The following is an 18,272-nucleotide window of genomic DNA, read 5'->3' as shown; positions in this document are numbered from 1 at the left end:
CCGAACCCCCCCAACCCCCCCAGGTGAACTCCCTGGACGACAGCGGGGTCCTGGTGGGCAACTGGACGGGCGAGTACGGGCGGGGCACGAACCCCTCGGCCTGGGCCGGCTCCGTGGGGATCCTGCGCAGCTTCCTCAGCTCCGGGGCGCCCGTGCGCTACGGGCAGTGCTGGGTGTTCGCCGGCGTCGTCACCACCGGTGCGCACTGGTTTATACTGGGAGGGGACTGGGAGGGACTGGGAGGGGAGAAACGGGGGAAAAACGGGGGAAATCGGGTGAGAAATGGAGGAGAAAGGGTTAAAAATGGGGGTTTGGGGGGGATTGGGAGGGACTGGTTTATACTGGGAGGAGACTGGGACAAACTGGGAGGGACTGGGAGGGGACTGGGAGGGGAGAAATGGGGGAAAAACGGGGAAAATCGGGGGAGAAATGAGTGAGAAATGGAGGAGAAAGGGTTAAAAATGGGGGTTTGGGGGGACTGGGAGGGACTGGGAGGGGACTGGGAGGGACTGGGACTGACTGGTTTATACTGGGAGGGGACTGGGAGGGGAGAAACGGTGAAAAAACCGGGAAAATCGGGGGGAAAATGGGGAAAAAAGGGGGGAAATCGGGTGAGAAATGGAGGAGAAAGGGTTAAAAATGGGGACTGGGAGGGACTGGGAGGACTGGTTTATACTGGGAGGGGACTGGGAGTGACTGGGAGGCACTGGTTTATACTGGGAGGGGACTGGGAGGGGAGAAACGGGGGAAAATCGGGGAAGAAATGGGGAAAAATGGGGGAAATTGGGGGAAAAATGGAGGAGAAAGGGTTAAAAATGGGGGTTGGGGGGACTGGGAGGGACTGGTTTATACTGGGAGGGGACTGGGACAAACTGGGAGGGACTGGGAGGGAACTGGGAGGGACTGGGAGGGACTGGGAGGGGAGAAATGGGGAAAAAACGGGGAAAATCGGGTGAGAAATGGAGGAGAAAGGGTTAAAAATGGGGGTTGGGGGGGACTGGGAGGGACTGGGAGGCACTGGTTTATACTGGGAGCGGACTGGGACAAACTGGAGGGACTGGGAGGGAACTGGGAGGGGAGAAGTGGGGAAAAAACGGGGGAAATCGGGTGAGAAATGGAGGAGAAAGGGTTAAAAATGGGGGTTGGGGGGGACTGGGAGGGACTGGGAGGGACTGGGAGGCACTGGTTTATACTGGGAGGGGACTGGGAGGGGAGAAATGGGGAAAAAAGGGGGAAAATCGGGGGAAAAATGGAGGAGAAAGGGTTAAAAATGGGGACTGGGAGAGACTGGGAGGGACTGGTCTGGACTGGGAGGGGATTTAGGGTTACTGGTTTATACTGGGAGGGACTGGTTTGTACTGGGAGGGCACTGGGAGTCACTGGGAGTTGCTTGGAGTGGTTTATACTGGGTTAAACTGGTTTCTACTGGTTTAAACTGCCTTAAACTGGTTTGTACTGGTCCGTACTGGTTTCTACTGGGTTAAACTGGCTGGAACTGGGCCGTAACTCCACTCCTTACTGGTTTGTACTGGGTTAAACTGGTTTTTACTGTTTTAAACTGGTTTAAACCACCTTAAACCAGTTTCTACTGGTTTGTACTGGTTCATACTGGTTTGTACTGGTTTATACTGGTTTATACTGGTCCGTACTGGTTTGTACTGGTGGAAACTGGGCCATAACTCCACTCCTTACTGGTTTTTTTACCGCCTTAAACTGGTTTCTACTGTTTTAAACTGGTTTAAACGGCCTTAAACTGGTTTCTACTGGTTCATACTGGTTTGTACTGGTTTATAGTGGTTTGTACTGGTTTGTACTGGTCCGTACTGGTTTCTACTGGGTTAAACTGGCTGGAACTGGGCCATAACTCCACTCCTTACTGGTTTGTACTGGGTTAAACTGGTTTTACTGTTTTAAACCGGTTTAAACGGCCTTAAACGGGTTTCTACTGGTTCGTACTGGTTCGTACTGGTTTGTACTGGTTTATACTGGTTTATACTGGTCCGTACTGGTTTCTACTGGTTTAAACTGGCTGGAACTGGGCCATAACTCCACTCCTTATTGGTTTGTACTGGGTTATACCGGTTTAAACGGCCTTAAATGGGTTTCTACTGGTTTCTACTGGTTCGTACTGGTTTGTACTGGTTCATACTGGTTTGTACTGGTTTATACTGGTTTATACTGGTTTATACTGGTCCGTACTGGTTTGTACTGGTGGAAACTGGGCCATAACTCCACTCCTTACTGGTTTGTACTGGGTTAACTGGTTTTTACTGTTTTAAACCGGTTTAAACGGCTTTCAATGGGTTTCTACTGGTTCGTACTGGTTCGTACTGGTTCATACTGGTCCGTACTGGTCCGTACTGGTCAGTGCTGCGCTGCCTGGGGCTGCCCACCCGCACGGTGACCAATTACAACTCGGCGCACGACACGGACGCGTCGCTGACCACCGACATCTACCTGGACGAGAGCATGCGGCCGCTGGAGCGCCTCAACACCGACTCCGTCTGGTACTGGTTCTTACTGGTTTATACTGGGAGGGGACTGGGAGGGGATTGGGAGGGGTTGGGAGGGGATTGGGGGGGTTGGGAGGGAGTTAAAGGGTTAAAAGTGGGGGGAAAGGGTTAAAAAGGGGGATTTGGGGTTACTGGGAGGGACTGGGAGGGAACTGGGAGGGACTGGGAGGGGATTGGGAGGGACTGGGAGGGACTGGGAGGGGAACTGGGAGGGACTGGGAGGGAACTGGGAGGGGACTGGGAGGGGACTGGGAGGGGATTGGGAGGGACTGGGAGGGACTGGGAGGGACTGGGAGGGGACTGGGAGGGGATTGGGAGGGACTGGGAGGGACTGGGAGGGACTGGGAGGGAACTGGGAGGGACTGGGAGGGACTGGGAGGGGACTGGGAGGGACTGGGAGGGAACTGGGAGGGACTGGGGGGAACTGGGAGGGACTGGGATGAACTGGGAGGGACTGGTTTGGACTGGGATGAACTGGGAGGGACTGGGAGGGAACTGGGAGGGGACTGGGAGGGGACTGGGAGGGGATTGGGAGGGACTGGGAGGGACTGGGAGGGGACTGGGAGGGACTGGGAGGGAACTGGGAGGGACTGGGAGGGGAACTGGGAGGGACTGGGATGAACTGGGAGGGACTGGTTTGGACTGGGATGAACTGGGAGGGACTGGGAGGGAACTGGGAGGGGACTGGGAGGGGACTGGGAGGGGATTGGGAGGGACTGGGAGGGACTGGGAGGGACTGGGAGGGGACTGGGAGGGACTGGGAGGGAACTGGGAGGGACTGGGAGGGGAACTGGGAGGGACTGGGATGAACTGGGAGGGACTGGTTTGGACTGGGAGGGACTGGGAGGGAACTGGAGGGACTGGGAGGGGAACTGGGAGGGACTGGGATGAACTGGGAGGGACTGGGAGGGACTGGGAGGGAACTGGGAGGGACTGGGAGGGACTGGGAGGGACTGGGAGGGGACTGGGAGGGACTGGGAGGGAACTGGGAGGGAACTGGGAGGGGAACTGGGAGGGACTGGGATGAACTGGGAGGGACTGGTTTGGACTGGGAGGGAACTGGGAGGGGACTGGGAGGGACTGGGAGGGACTGGGAGGGACTGGGAGGGGAACTGGGAGGGACTGGGATGAACTGGGAGGGACTGGTTTGGACTGGGAGGGACTGGGAGGGAACTGGGAGGGGTTTTCGGGTTACTGGTTTGTACTGGGAGGGACTGGTTTGGACTGGGAGGGGACTGGGAGGGACTGGGAGGGACTGGGAGGGACTGGGGGGGAACTGGGAGGGACTGGGAGGGGATTGGGAGGGAACTGGGAGGGACTGGGAGGGACTGGGAGGGACTGGGAGGGGATTGGGAGGGAACTGGGAGGGACTGGGAGGGACTGGGAGGGACTGGGAGGGACTGGGAGGGGATTGGGAGGGAACTGGGAGGGACTGGGAGGGACTGGGAGGGACTGGGAGGGGATTGGGAGGGAACTGGGAGGGAACTGGGAGGGACTGGGACGAACTGGGAGGGACTGGGAGGGACTGGAGGGAACTGGAGGGGATTGGGAGGGACTGGGAGGGAACTGGGAGGGACTGGGAGGGAACTGGGAGGGAACTGGGAGGGACTGGGAGGGAACTGGGAGGGAACTGGGAGGGACTGGGAGGGAACTGGGAGGGACTGGGAGGGAACTGGGAGGGACTGGGAGGGGACTGGGAGGGACTGGGAGGGACTGGGAGGGAACTGGGAGGGACTGGGAGGGGAACTGGGAGGGACTGGGATGAACTGGGAGGGACTGGTTTGGACTGGGAGGGACTGGGAGGGAACTGGGAGGGGTTTTCGGGTTACTGGTTTGTACTGGGAGGGACTGGTTTGGACTGGGAGGGGACTGGGAGGGACTGGGAGGGACTGGGGGGGAACTGGGAGGGACTGGGAGGGGATTGGGAGGGAACTGGGAGGGACTGGGAGGGACTGGGAGGGACTGGGAGGGGATTGGGAGGGAACTGGGAGGGACTGGGAGGGACTGGGAGGGACTGGGAGGGACTGGGAGGGGATTGGGAGGGACTGGGAGGGAACTGGGAGGGACTGGGAGGGAACTGGGAGGGAACTGGGAGGGACTGGGAGGGAACTGGGAGGGAACTGGGAGGGACTGGGAGGGAACTGGGAGGGACTGGGAGGGGACTGGGAGGGACTGGGAGGGACTGGGAGGGAACTGGGAGGGACTGGGAGGGGAACTGGGAGGGACTGGGATGAACTGGGAGGGACTGGTTTGGACTGGGAGGGACTGGGAGGGAACTGGGAGGGGTTTTCGGGTTACTGGTTTGTACTGGGAGGGACTGGTTTGGACTGGGAGGGGACTGGGAGGGACTGGAGGGACTGGGGGGGAACTGGGAGGGACTGGGAGGGGATTGGGAGGGAACTGGGAGGGACTGGGAGGGACTGGGAGGGACTGGGAGGGGATTGGGAGGGAACTGGGAGGGACTGGGAGGGACTGGGAGGGACTGGGAGGGGATTGGGAGGGAACTGGGAGGGACTGGGAGGGACTGGGAGGGACTGGGAGGGACTGGGAGGGAACTGGGAGGGAACTGGGAGGGACTGGGAGGGAACTGGGAGGGACTGGGAGGGGACTGGGAGGGACTGGGAGGGACTGGGAGGGAACTGGGAGGGACTGGGAGGGGAACTGGGAGGGACTGGGATGAACTGGGAGGGACTGGTTTGGACTGGGAGGGACTGGGAGGGAACTGGGAGGGGTTTTCGGGTTACTGGTTTGTACTGGGAGGGACTGGTTTGGACTGGGAGGGAACTGGGAGGGAACTGGGAGGGGATTTGGGGTTACTGGTTTATACTGGGAGGGAACTGGGAAGGAGTTAAACGGTTAAAAATGGGTTTAGAAGGGTTAAAAAAGGGGATTTGGAGTTACTGGTTTATACTGGTTTGTACTGGTTTGATACTGGAGTCACACTGGTTTATACTGGTTTATACTGGGAGGGACTGGGAGGGCCTAAAATGGGGGGAAAGGTGTGTTTTTCATACTGGTTTATACTGGTTTGACTCATAGCGCTCCATACTGGTTTGTACTGGTTCATACTGGTTCATACTGGGAGGGCACTGACAGCCCCTAAAATCACCCCGGACCTCATTTTTCATACTGGTTTCTACTGGTTTGCCTCATACTGGTTTATACCGCTCCATACTGGTCCGTACTGGTCCGTACTGGTTTATACTGGTTTATACTGGTTTGTACTGGTTTCCCAGGAACTTCCACGTGTGGAACGACTGCTGGATGAAGCGGCCGGACCTCCCCGACGGCTACGACGGGTGGCAGGTGGTGGACGCCACCCCCCAGGAGACCAGCAGCGGTACTGGTTTATACTGGTTTATACTGGTTTATACTGGTTTATACTGGTTTGGGCTGGTTTGGGCTGGTTCGGGCTGGTTTAGACTGGTTTGGACTGGTTTAGACTGGTTTAGACTGGTTTGGACTGGGAGGGAGGCCTCAGGGAGTGGCTGGAGGGGGTCAGGAGGTGGTGCTGGCCTCATACTGGTTTATACTGGTTTATACTGGTTTATACTGGTTTGGGCTGGTTTGGACTGGTTTGGGCTGGTTTAGACTGGTTTATAGTGGTTTGGACTGGGAGGGAGGCCTCAAGGAGGGGGTGGTGGCCTCATACTGGTTTATACTGGTTTATACTGGTTTGGACTGGTTTATACTGGTCTGTACTGGTCCATACTGGTCCATACTGGTTTATACTGGTCCATACTAGTCCATACTGGTTTATACCAGTCCATACCGGTTCATACTGGTTTATACTGGTTTATACCAGTCCATACTGGTCCATACCGGTCTATACCGGTCCATACTGGTTTATACTGGTCCCTACTGGTTTATACTGGTTTATACTGGTCCATACCGGTCCATACCGGTCCATACTGGTTAATACTGGTTTATACTGGTCCATACCGTTCCATACCGGTCCATACTCGTCCATACCGGTCTGTACTGGTCCATACTGGTCCATACTGGTTTATACCGGTCCATACCGGTCCATACTGATCCATACTGGTCTATACCGGTCCATACTGGTTTATACCGGTCCATACCAGTTTATACTGGTCCATACTGGTCTATACCTGTCCATACTGGTTTATACCGGTCCATACTGGTCCATACTGGTTTATACCGGTCCATACTGGTTTATACCGGTCCATTCCAGTCCATACCAGTCCATACCATTCCATACTGATCGATATTGATCCATACCAGTCCATACTGGTTTATACCAGTCCATACTAGTTTATACCGGTCCCTACTGGTTTATACCGGTCCATACCTCTCCCTACCGGTTTATACTGGTTGACACCGGTCCATACCGGTCCATACTGGTTTATACCGGTCCATAGCGGTCCATACCGGTTCATACTGGTTTATACTGGTTTATACCAGTCCATACTGGTCCATACCGGTCTATACCAGTCCATACCGGTCCATACTGGTCCATACTGGTTTATACTGGTTTATACTGGTCCATACTGGTCCATACTGGTTTATACCGGTCCATACTGGTCCATACCGGCCCATACTGGTTAATACTGGTTTATACTGGTTCATACCGGTCCATACCGGACCATACCAGCCCATACTGGTTTATACTGGTCCATACTGGTTTATACTGGTCCATACTGGTCCATACCGGTCCATACTGGTTTATACTGGTTTATACTGGTTTACACCAGTCCATACTGGTCCCTACTGGTCCATACTGATTTATACCGGTCCATACCGCTCCCTACCGGTTTATACTGGTTGACACCGGTCCATACCGGTCCATACTGGTTTATACCGGTCCATAGCGGTCCATACCGGTTCATACTGGTTTATACTGGTTTATACTGGTTTATACCAGTCCATACTGGTCCATACCGGTCTATACCAGTCCATACCGGTCCATACTAGTCCATACTGGTTTATACTGGTTTATACTGGTCCATACTGGTCCATACTGGTTTATACCGGTCCATACTGGTCCATACCGGCCCATACTGGTTAATACTGGTTTATACTGGTTCATACCGGTCCATACCGGACCATACCGGCCCATACTGGTTTATACTGGTCCATACTGGTTTATACTGGTCCATACCGGTCCATACCGGTCCATACTGGTTTATAGTGCTTTATACTGGTTTACACCAGTCCATACTGGTCCCTACTGGTTTATACCGGTCCATACCGCTCCCTACCGGTCTATACTGGTTGACACCGGTCCATACTGGTTTATACTGGTCCATCCCGGTCTCTCCCCTCCCCCCAGGCCTGTTCTGCTGCGGGCCCTGCTCGGTGACGGCCGTCAAGAACGGCCACGTCTTCCTCAAGTACGACACGCCCTTCGTCTTCGCCGAGGTGGGCGTGGCCGCCGCATGCAAATCAGGGCGGGGCTATGCTAATGAGCGAGGGGGCGCGGTCGCGGGTATGCTAACGAGGGGGCGTGGTCGCGGGTATGCTAATGAGGGGGGCGTGGCCGCGCAGGTGAACAGCGACAAGGTGTACTGGCAGCGGCAGGCGCACGGCGGCTTCGCCGTGGTGCACGTGGAGGAGGGAGCCATCGGCCGCAGCATCAGCACCCTGGCGGCCGGCGCGGCCGGGAGAGCCGACATCACCCACCTCTACAAGCACCCCGAGGGTGAGGCGGCACCCAGGGGTGATCGATTAGGGATTGATTAGTGATTGGTTAGGGATTGGTTAGTGATCGATGGGGGAGGAATGGATGGAGGATCAATCAATGGGGGATCAATCAATGAGGGATCAATGCGCTGGCGGCCGGCGCGGCCGGGAGAGCCGACATCACCCACCTCTACAAGCACCCCGAGGGTGAGACGGCACCCAGGGGTGATCGATTAGTGATTGATTAGTGATTGATTAGTGATCGATGGGGGAGCAATGGGGGAGCAATGGGAGAATCAGTGGGGGATCAATGGGGGATCAATGAGGGAGCAATGGGGGAGTAATGGAGGAGCAATGGGGGAGGAATGGGTGACAGATGGGTGATCAATAGGTGATAGATGGGTGAGCAATGGGTGATGGATGGGTGATCAATGGGTGATCAATAGGTGATCAATAGGTGACCGGTGGGTGAGCAATGGGTGACTGATGGGTGATCAATGGGGGAGCAATGGAGGAGCGATGGGTGATCAATGGGGCATCAATGGGGGATCAGTGGGTGATCAATGGGTGATGGATGGGTGATCAGTGGGGCATTAGTGGCTGATCAATGGGGGATCAATGCGGGATCAATCAATGCGGGATCAATCAATGAGGGATCAATGCGCTGGCGGCCGGCGCGGCCGGGAGAGCCGACATCACCCACCTCTACAAGCACCCCGAGGGTGAGGCGGCACCCAGGGGTGATCGATTAGGGATTGATTAGTGATTGATTAGTGATCGATGGGGGAGCAATGGGGGAGCAATGGGAGAATCAGTGGGGGACCAATGGGGGAGCAATGAGGGAGCAATGGGGGAGTAATGGGTGACAGATGGGTGATCAATAGGTGATAGATGGGTGAGCAATGGGTGATGGATGGGTGATCAATGGGTGATCAATAGGTGATCAATAGGTGACCGGTGGGTGAGCAATGGGTGACTGATGAGTGATCAATGGGGGAGCAATGGAGGAGCGATGGGTGATCAATGGGGCATCAATGGGGGATCAGTGGGTGATCAATGGGTGATGGATGGGTGATCAATGGGGCATTAGTGGCTGATCAATGCAGGATCAATGCGGGATCAATCAATGAGGGATCAATCAATGGGGGATAAATGGGGGAGCAATGGGGGAGGAATGGATGGGGGATCAATCAATGAGGGATCAATGCGCTGGCGGCCGGCGCGGCCGGGAGAGCCGACATCACCCACCTCTACAAGCACCCCGAGGGTGAGGCGGCACCCAGGGGTGATTGATTAGGGATTGATTAGTGATTGGTTAGGGATTGATAAGTGATTGATTACTGATTAATAAGTGATTGATGGGGGAGCAATGGAGAATCAGTAGGGGATCAATGGGGCAGCAATGGAGGAGCAATGGGGGAGCAATGAGGGATCAATGAGGGAGCAATGGGGGAGTAATGGGTGACAGATGGGTGATCAATAGGTGATAGATGGGGGATCGATGGGTGACAGATGGGTAATTGATAAGTGATTGATTAGTGATTGATAAGTGATTGATGGGGGAGCAATGGGGGAGCAATGGGGGATCAATGAGGGAGCAATGGGGGATCAATGGGGGATCAATGGGGGAGCACTGGAGGAGCAATGGGGGATCAATAGGTGATAGATGGGTGATCAATGGATGACAGATAGGGGATCAGTAGGATATAGATGGGTGATCAATGGGGCATTAATGGGGGATCAATGGGGGATCAGTAGGATATAGATGGGTGATCAATGGGGCATTAATGGGGGATCAATGGGGGATCAATGGGGGACGGATGGGTGATGGATGGGTGATCAATGAGGGAGCAATGGGGGAGTAATGGGTGACAGATGGGTGATCAATAGGTGATAGATGGGGGATGGATGGGTGACAGATGGGTGATCAATAGGTGATAGATGGGTGAGCAATGGGTGACAGATGGGTGATCAATGGGAGATCAATAGGTGATCAATAGGTGACCGGTGGGTGAGCAATGGGTGACTGATGGGTGATCAATGGGGGAGCAATGGAGGAGCGATGGGTGATCAATGGGGCATCAATGGGGGATCAGTGGGTGATCAATGGGTGATGGATGGGTGATCAATGGGGCATTAGTGGCTGATCAATGGGGGATCAATGCGGGATCAATCAATGCGGGATCAATCAATGGGGGATCAATCAATGGGGGATCAATGGGGGAGCAATGGGGGAGGAATGGATGGGGGATCAATCAATGAGGGATCAATGCGCTGGCGGCCGGCGCGGCCGGGAGAGCCGACATCACCCACCTCTACAAGCACCCCGAGGGTGAGGCGGCACCCAGGGGTGATTGATTAGGGATTGATTAGTGATTGGTTAGTGATTGGTTAGTGATTGGTTAGGGATTGATGGGGGAGCAATGGATGGGGGATCAATCAATGAGGGATCAATGCGCTGGCGGCCGGCGCGGCCGGGAGAGCCGACATCACCCACCTCTACAAGCACCCCGAGGGTGAGGCGGCACCCAGGGGTGATCGATGAGGGATTGATTAGTGATTGATGGGTGGTCAATGGGAGAGCAATGGGTGACAGATCGGGGATCAATCAGTGATAGATGAGTGAGCAATGGGTGACAGATGGGTGACCGATGGGTGATCAATGGGGGATCAATGGGGGACAGATGGGTGATTGATGGGTGATTGATGGGTGACCCAACCCTTGACCCCATGACCCAACCCTTGACCAACTCTTGACCCCTTGACCCAACCATTGACCCCTTGACCCAACCCTGGACCAACCCTTGACCCCATGACCCCACCCTTGGCCTCTTGACCCAACCCTTGACCCCATGACCCAACCATTGACCAACCATTGACCCAACCCTTGACCCCTTGACCCAACTCTTGATCTCTTGACCCAACCCTTGACCAACCCTTGACCCCTTGACCCATCCATTGACCAACCATTGACCAACCATTGACCAACCATTGAGCAACCATTGACCTCTTGACCCAACCCTTGGCCTCTTGACCCAACCCTTGACCCCTCGACCCAACCCTTGACCCCACACCCCAACCGTTGCCCCCATGACCCAACCCTTGATCTCTTGACCCAACCCTTTACCCCTTGACCCAACTCTTGACCCCTTGACCCCACCCTTGACCCCTTGACCCCAACCATTGACCCCTTGACCCAACCGTTGCCCCCATGACCCAACCCTTGACCCCATGACCCAACCCTTGACCAACAATTGACCAACCATTGACCCCTTGACCAACCCTTGACCCCTTGACCCAACCATTGACCCCATGACCCAACCATTGACCCCATGACCCAACCATTGACCAACCATTGACCTCTTGACCCAACCTTTGACCAACCCTAGACCCCTCGACCCAACTCTTGACCCCTTGACCCAACCCTTGCCCCCATGACCCAACCCTTGACTCCTTTACCCCTTGACCCAACCCTTGACCCCACACCCCAACCGTTGCCCCCATGACCCAACCCTTGATCTCTTGACCCAACCCTTGACCCCTTGACCCAACCATTGACCCCTTGACCCAACCCTTGACCCCTTGACCCCTTAACCCCACCCTTGACCCCTTGACCCATCCATTGACCCCATGACCCAACCCTTGACCCCTCGACCCAACCCTTGACCCCATGACCCAACCGTTGCCCCCTTGACCCAACTCTTGACCCCATGACCCAACCCTTGACCCCATGACCCAACCCTTGACCCCATGACCCAACCGTTGCCCCCTTGACCCAACCCTTGACCAACCCTTGACCCCATGACCCAACCCTTGACCCCATGACCCAACCATTGACCAACCATTGACCCAACCCTTGACCCCTTGACCCAACTCTTGATCTCTTGACCCAACCCTTGACCAACCCTTGACCCAACCCTTGACCCCTTGACCCATCCATTGACCAACCATTGACCAACCCTTGACCAACCATTGACCAACCATTGACCAACCATTGACCAACCATTGACCAACCATTGACCAACCATTGACCAACCATTGACCTCTTGACCCAACCCTTGACCCCATGACCCATCCCTTGACCCAACCCTTGCCCCCTTGACTCAACCATTGCCCCCACACCCCAGCCATTGACCCCTTGACCAACCCTTGACCCCTTGACCCAACCATTGACCCCATGACCCAACTCTTGACCCCATGACCCAACCATTGACCCCATGACCCAACCATTGACCAACCATTGACCTCTTGACCCAACCTTTGACCAACCCTAGACCCCTCGACCCATCCCTTGACCCCTTGACCCAACCCTTGCCCCCATGACCCAACCCTTGACCCCATGACCCAACCCTTGACTCCTTTACCCCTTGACCCAACCCTTGACCCCACACCCCAACCGTTGCCCCCATGACCCAACCCTTGATCTCTTGACCCAACCCTTGACCCCTTGACCCAACCATTGACCCCTTGACCCAACCCTTGACCCCTTGACCCCATAACCCCACTCTTGACCCAACCCTTGACCTCTTGACCCCTTAACCCCACCCTTGACCCCTTGACCCATCCATTGACCCCTTGACCCCATAACCCCACCCTTGACCCAACCATTGACCCCATGACCCAACTCTTGACCCCTTGACCCAACCCTTGACCAACCATTGACCAACCATTGACCTCTTGACCCAACCCTTGACCCCTTGACCCCTTGACCCCACCCTTGACCCCTTGACCCAACCATTGACCCCTTGACCCAACCATTGACCCCTTGACCCAACCCTTGACCCCATGACCCAACCATTGACCCCATGACCCAACCCTTGACCCCTTGACCCAACCCTTGACCCCTTGACCAACTCTTGACCCCTTGACCCAACCCTTGACCCCATGACCCAACCCTTGACCCCATGACCCAACCCTTGACCCCTTGACCCAACCCTTGACCCCTTGACCCCACCCTTGACCCCTTGACCCAACTCTTGACCCCATGACCCAACCCTTGACCAACAATTGACCAACCATTGACCAACCATTGACCTCTTGACCCAACCCTTGACCCCTTGACCCAACTCTTGACCCCTTGACCCCATAACCCCACCCTTGACCCAACCATTGACCCCATGACCCAACTCTTGACCCCTTGACCCAACCCTTGACCAACCATTGACCAACCCTAGACCCCTTGACCCAACTCTTGACCCCTTGACCCAACCCTTGACCCCTTGACCCAACCCTTGACCCCTTGACCCAACCATTGACCCCATGACCCAACCCTTGACCCTTCGACCCAACCCTTGACCCCTTGGCCCAACCCTTGACCAACCCTTGACCAACCGTTGCCCCCATGACCCAACCGTTGCCCCCATGACCCCACCCTTGACCCCTTGACCCAATCCTTGACCAACCCTTGCCCAACCGTTGGCCCCACGACCCAACCGTTGCCCCCACACCCCAACCCTTGCCCCGCCGCTTGCCCCTCTGCGCCAGGCTCGGAGGAGGAGCGCCGCGCCGTCTCCACGGCCACCGCCCACGGTTCCCGGCCGCGCAACCGCGCCGCGGCCTCGGCCGGCGAGCTGACGCTGACGGTGGCCGCCGGCCCGGCCGTGGCCGGAGCCGAGCTGGAGCTGCGGGCGCTGGTGCGGAACCAAGGCCCGGAGCCGCGGACGCTGCGGCTCCGCCTCTCGCTCTGCGCCGTCCGCTACACCGGCGTGGCCGGAGCCGCCTTCCGGCAGGAGCAGCACCGCCGGACAGTGCCGCCGGGCCAGGGTGAGCCACTGGGAGGGACTGGGAGGGGCTGGGAGGGAACTGGGAGGGGCTGGGAGGGACTGGGAGGGAACTGGGAGGGACTGGGATGGACTGGGAGGGACTGGGAGGGGACTGGGAGGGACTGGGAGGGGATTGGGAGGGGAGTGGGAGGGACTGGGAGGGGTGAAAAGGGGGTTTGGGGGGACTGGTTTGGGGTTTGGGGTTACTGGGAGGGGACTGGGAGGGACTTGGAGGGACTGGGAGGGGACTGGGAGGGGACTGGGAGGGAACTGGGATGGACTGGGAGGGGCTGGGAGGGACTGGGATGGACTGGGAGGGACTGGGAGGGACTGGGAGGGGTGAAAAGGGAGTGTGGGGTTACTGGTTTGTACTGGTTTGGGGTTTGGGGTTACTGGGAGGGGACTGGGAGGGACTGGGAGGGGACTGGGAGGGACTGGGAGGGACTGGGAGGGACTCAGAGGGACTGGGAGGGACTGGGAGGGAACTGGGAGGGACTGGGAGGGACTGGGAAGGGACTGGGAGGGATTGGGAGGAGGTTGGAACAAACTGGGAGGGACTGGGAGGGAATGAAAGGGTTAAAATTGCAGGGAAAAGGGGGATTTGGGGTTACTGGTTTATACTGGGAGGGCACTGGGAAGGGACTGGGAAGGACTGGGAGGAACTGGGAAGTACTGGGAGGGACTGGGAGGGAACTGGGATGGACTGGGAGGGCACTGGGAGGGAACTGGGAGGGACTGGGAGGGGTGAAAAGGGAGTGTGGGGTTACTGGTTTGTACTGGTTTGGGGTTTGGGGTTATTGAGAGAGGACTGGGAGGGACTGGGAGGGGTGAAAAGAGGGGGCTACTGGTTTATACTGGTTTGGGGTTTGGGGTTACTGGTTTATACTGGTTTGGGGTTACTGGTTTGGGGTTTGGGGTTACTGGTTTATACTGGTTTGGGGTTACTGGTTTGGGGTTTGGGGTTACTGGTTTATACTGGTTTGGGGTTACTGGTTTGGGGTTTGGGGTTACTGGTTTATACTGGTTTGGGGTTACTGGTTTGGGGTTTGGGGTTACTGGTTTATACTGGTTTGGGGTTACTGGTTTGGGGTTTGGGGTTACTGGTTTATACTGGTTTGGGGTTACTGGTTTGGGGTTTGGGGTTACGAGCCCCCCGGGGGTGTCCCCGCTGTCGCCTGAGCCCCCCGGGGGTGTCCCCTGAGCCCCCCGGGGGTGTCCCCGCTGTCCCCTGAGCCCCCCAGGGGTGTCCCCTGAGCCCCGGGGGTGTCCCCTGAGCCCCCCGGGGGTGTCCCCTGAGCCCCCCAGGGGTGTCCCCTGAGCCCCGGGGGTGTCCCCTGAGCCCCCCGGGGGTGTCCCCTGAGCCCCCCGGGGGTGTCCCCTGAGCCCCCCGGGGATGTCCCCTGAGCCCCCCAGGGGTGTCCCCTGAGCCCCGGGGGTGTCCCCTGAGCCCCCCGGGGGTGTCCCCTGAGCCCCCCAGGGGTGTCCCCTGAGCCCCGGGGGTGTCCCCTGAGCCCCCCGGGGGTGTCCCCTGAGCCCCCCGGGGGTGTCCCCTGAGCCCCCCGGGGATGTCCCCTGAGCCCCCCAGGGGTGTCCCCTGAGCCCCCCGGGGGTGTCCCCTGAGCCCCCCGGGGATGTCCCCTGAGCCCCCCAGGGGTGTCCCCTGAGCCCCGGGGCTGTCCCCTGAGCCCCCCGGGGGTGTCCCCGGTATCCCCTGAGCCCCCCAGGGGTGTCCCCTGAGCCCCCCAGGGGTGTCCCCGGTATCCCCTGAGCCCCCCGGGGGTGTCCCCTGAGCCCCCCAGGGGTGTCCCCGGTATCCCCTGAGCCCCCCGGGGGTGTCCCCTGAGCCCCCCGGGGATGTCCCCTGAGCCCCCCGGGGGTGTCCCCGCTGTCCCCCCGCAGAGGAGACGGTGACCATGACCGTGACCTACACCGAGTACCAGCCCCACGTGGGTGACCAGGACGCCCTGAAGCTGACGGTGGCCGGAAACGTCCAGGAGACCGGCCAGGTGCTGGCCAAGGAGCTGCGGGTCCAGCTGCACTCGCCAGAGCTGACGCTGACGGTACGGGGGGCGGCGAGGGGTGGGGGGTCGTCGATAGCGGGAGGTTCCGCAAATCTTGGGGGGGGGGGGGGGTTCCTGGAAAAATTCGGGATAATCCCAAAAATTTGGGGTTGGTGTTGGAGGGGGCACCGGGTAGACCTGATGTCCCTAAATCCCCATTGGGTTTAATGGGTAGACCTGGTGTCCGAAAGTTTCTGGTCTTTTTTCGTGGGTAGACCTGGTGTCCTAAATTTTGGAATTTCTTTAATGGCTAGACCTGATGTCCAAAAATTCTTATTGTCTTTGATGGGTAGACCTGATGTCCAAGAATTTCCATTGCCTTCAATGGGTAGACCTGATGTCCAAAAATTCCTATTGACTTCAATGGGTAGACCTGATGTCCAAAAATTCCCCATTGCCTTCAATGGGTAGACCTGATGTCCCTTGGCTTCCCATTGCCTTCAATGGGTAGACCTGATGTCCCTCGGTTTCCCCATTGCCTTCAATGGGTAGACCTGATGTCCCTCGGTTTCCCATTGCCTTCAATGGGTAGACCTGATGTCCAAAACATTTTTGCCCCAAATCTGCCAATTTTGGCTTTAAACCCCGCCATTTTTCTGCTAAAAATCGCCATTTTTGAGCTAAACCCGCTCGTTTTGGGCTAAAAATCCCCGCATCGAGAATTTTCCCGATGAACCCGCAAATTTGGGGGTGGAAAGTGTGATTTTTTTTTAGGGCTGAAAGAGGTGATTTTTGGGGGGTTAAACCCGGTGATTTTTTGGGGTGAAACGCGGGGATTTTGGGGGAATTTCGGGCTGAGATTGGGGTTGGTTTTTTTTTGGGGTGAAAACGTGGGATTTGGGGTGTCCCGGCAGCTCCTGGGCCCGGCCGTGGTGGGACAGGAGGTGTCGGTCCAGGTGGTTTTCCAGAACCCCCTTCCCGAGCCTCTGACCGGGGCCTCGCTCAGGATGGAGGGGGCCGGGATCTCCTGCCCCAAACCGGTGTCACTGGGGTGAGACTGGGAGCAACTGGGAGGGACTGGGAGGGACTGGGAGGGGACTGGGAGCGACTGGGAGGGACTGGGAGGGGGTTGGAACAAACTGGGAGGGACTGGGAGGGAGTGAAAGGGTTAAAATTGCAGGGAAAAGGGGGATTTGGTGTTACGGGTTTATACTGGGAGGGCACTGGGAAGGGACTGGGAGGGACTGGGAGGGAACTGGGAGGGACTGAGAGGGACTGGGAGGGGGTTGGGAGGGACTGGGAGCGACTGGGAGGGACTGGGAAGGACTGGGAGGGGACTGGGAGGGACTGGGAGGGACTGGGAGGCGGTTGGGAGGGAACTGGGAGGGGATTTAGGGTTACTGGTTTATACTGGGAGGGGACTGGGAGGGACTGGGAGGGAACTGGGAGGGGACTGGGAGGGACTGGGAGGGACTGGGAGGGGCTTGGGAGGGACTGGGAGGGACTGGGAGGGAACTGGGAGGGACTGGGAGGGACTGGGAGGGACTGGGAGGGGCTTGGGAGGGACTGGGAGGGACTGGGAGGGGGTTGGCAGGCACTGGGAGGGACTGGGAGGGACTGGGAGGGACTGGGAGGGGATTTAGGGTTACTGGTTTATACTGGGAGGGGGTTGGGAGGGACTGCGAGGGAACTGGGAGGGAACTGGGAGGGGATTTGGGGGTCACTGGTTTATACTGGGAGGGAACTGGGAAGGAACTGGCATCGACTGGGACCGATCTCTCTCACTCCTGGGCGCCTGTCGGCCCCACGCCGGCCCATACTGGTTTCTACTGGTTTGTACTGGTGGCAGGTCGGTGGGGGCGGGGCAGACGCTGCGGCTCAGCCAATCAGTGACGCCGCTGCGGGCAGGACAGCGCCGCCTGGTGGCCGCCCTGGAGAGCTCCGCCCTCCCCCCCCTGCACGGCAGCCTCCAGTTCGAGGTGGCCCCGGGCCCAACTGGGAGCACTGGGAGCACTGGGAGCCCCCCCGGCAGGGCCAGGAGGAGGAGGAGGAGGGGGGGAAGGCCCGGCGGGAGCACGGGGGGGTGAACTGGGAGCACTGGGAGGGGGGACTGGGGCGAGGTGGGTCGTACTGGGAGCGCTGGGAGGGGGAGCTGGGCCGATTTGGGCCATGCTGGGAGGGACTGGGAGGGGAACTGGGAGTACTGGGAGCACTGGGAGGGGTCCCTGGTGTTACTGGGAGCACTGGGAGGGGTCAGTGGTGTTACTGAGAGCACTGGGAGGGGTCACTGGTCCATACTGGGAAGGACTGGGGGGCCATTGGTCCATACTGGGAGCACTGGGAAGGGTCAGTGG

General features: G+C 57.9%; 1 protein-coding gene across 1 annotated transcript; it reads left to right on the top strand.

Annotated features, from left to right (window-relative positions):
* Positions 1 to 17: 17 nt before the first annotated feature.
* Positions 18 to 18,005, top strand: LOC138102223 (protein-glutamine gamma-glutamyltransferase K-like; the record flags this gene model as incomplete). The annotated part of the gene is made up of 9 exons (XM_068999954.1): positions 18 to 198; positions 2,369 to 2,507; positions 5,750 to 5,853; positions 7,807 to 7,895; positions 8,022 to 8,175; positions 13,641 to 13,919; positions 15,818 to 15,978; positions 16,833 to 16,969; positions 17,768 to 18,005. Coding segments are annotated over 9 exons (1,482 nt in total), but the record flags the coding sequence as incomplete, so codon positions are not given.
* Positions 18,006 to 18,272: the final 267 nt, after the last annotated feature.

Source organism: Aphelocoma coerulescens, unplaced genomic scaffold (genome assembly GCF_041296385.1).
Source record: "Aphelocoma coerulescens isolate FSJ_1873_10779 unplaced genomic scaffold, UR_Acoe_1.0 HiC_scaffold_635, whole genome shotgun sequence".
In the NCBI taxonomy this organism is placed as follows: domain Eukaryota; kingdom Metazoa; phylum Chordata; class Aves; order Passeriformes; family Corvidae; genus Aphelocoma; species Aphelocoma coerulescens.
Note: the sequence above shows the minus strand (reverse complement) of the source record. Positions and strands in the feature narration are given on the sequence as shown.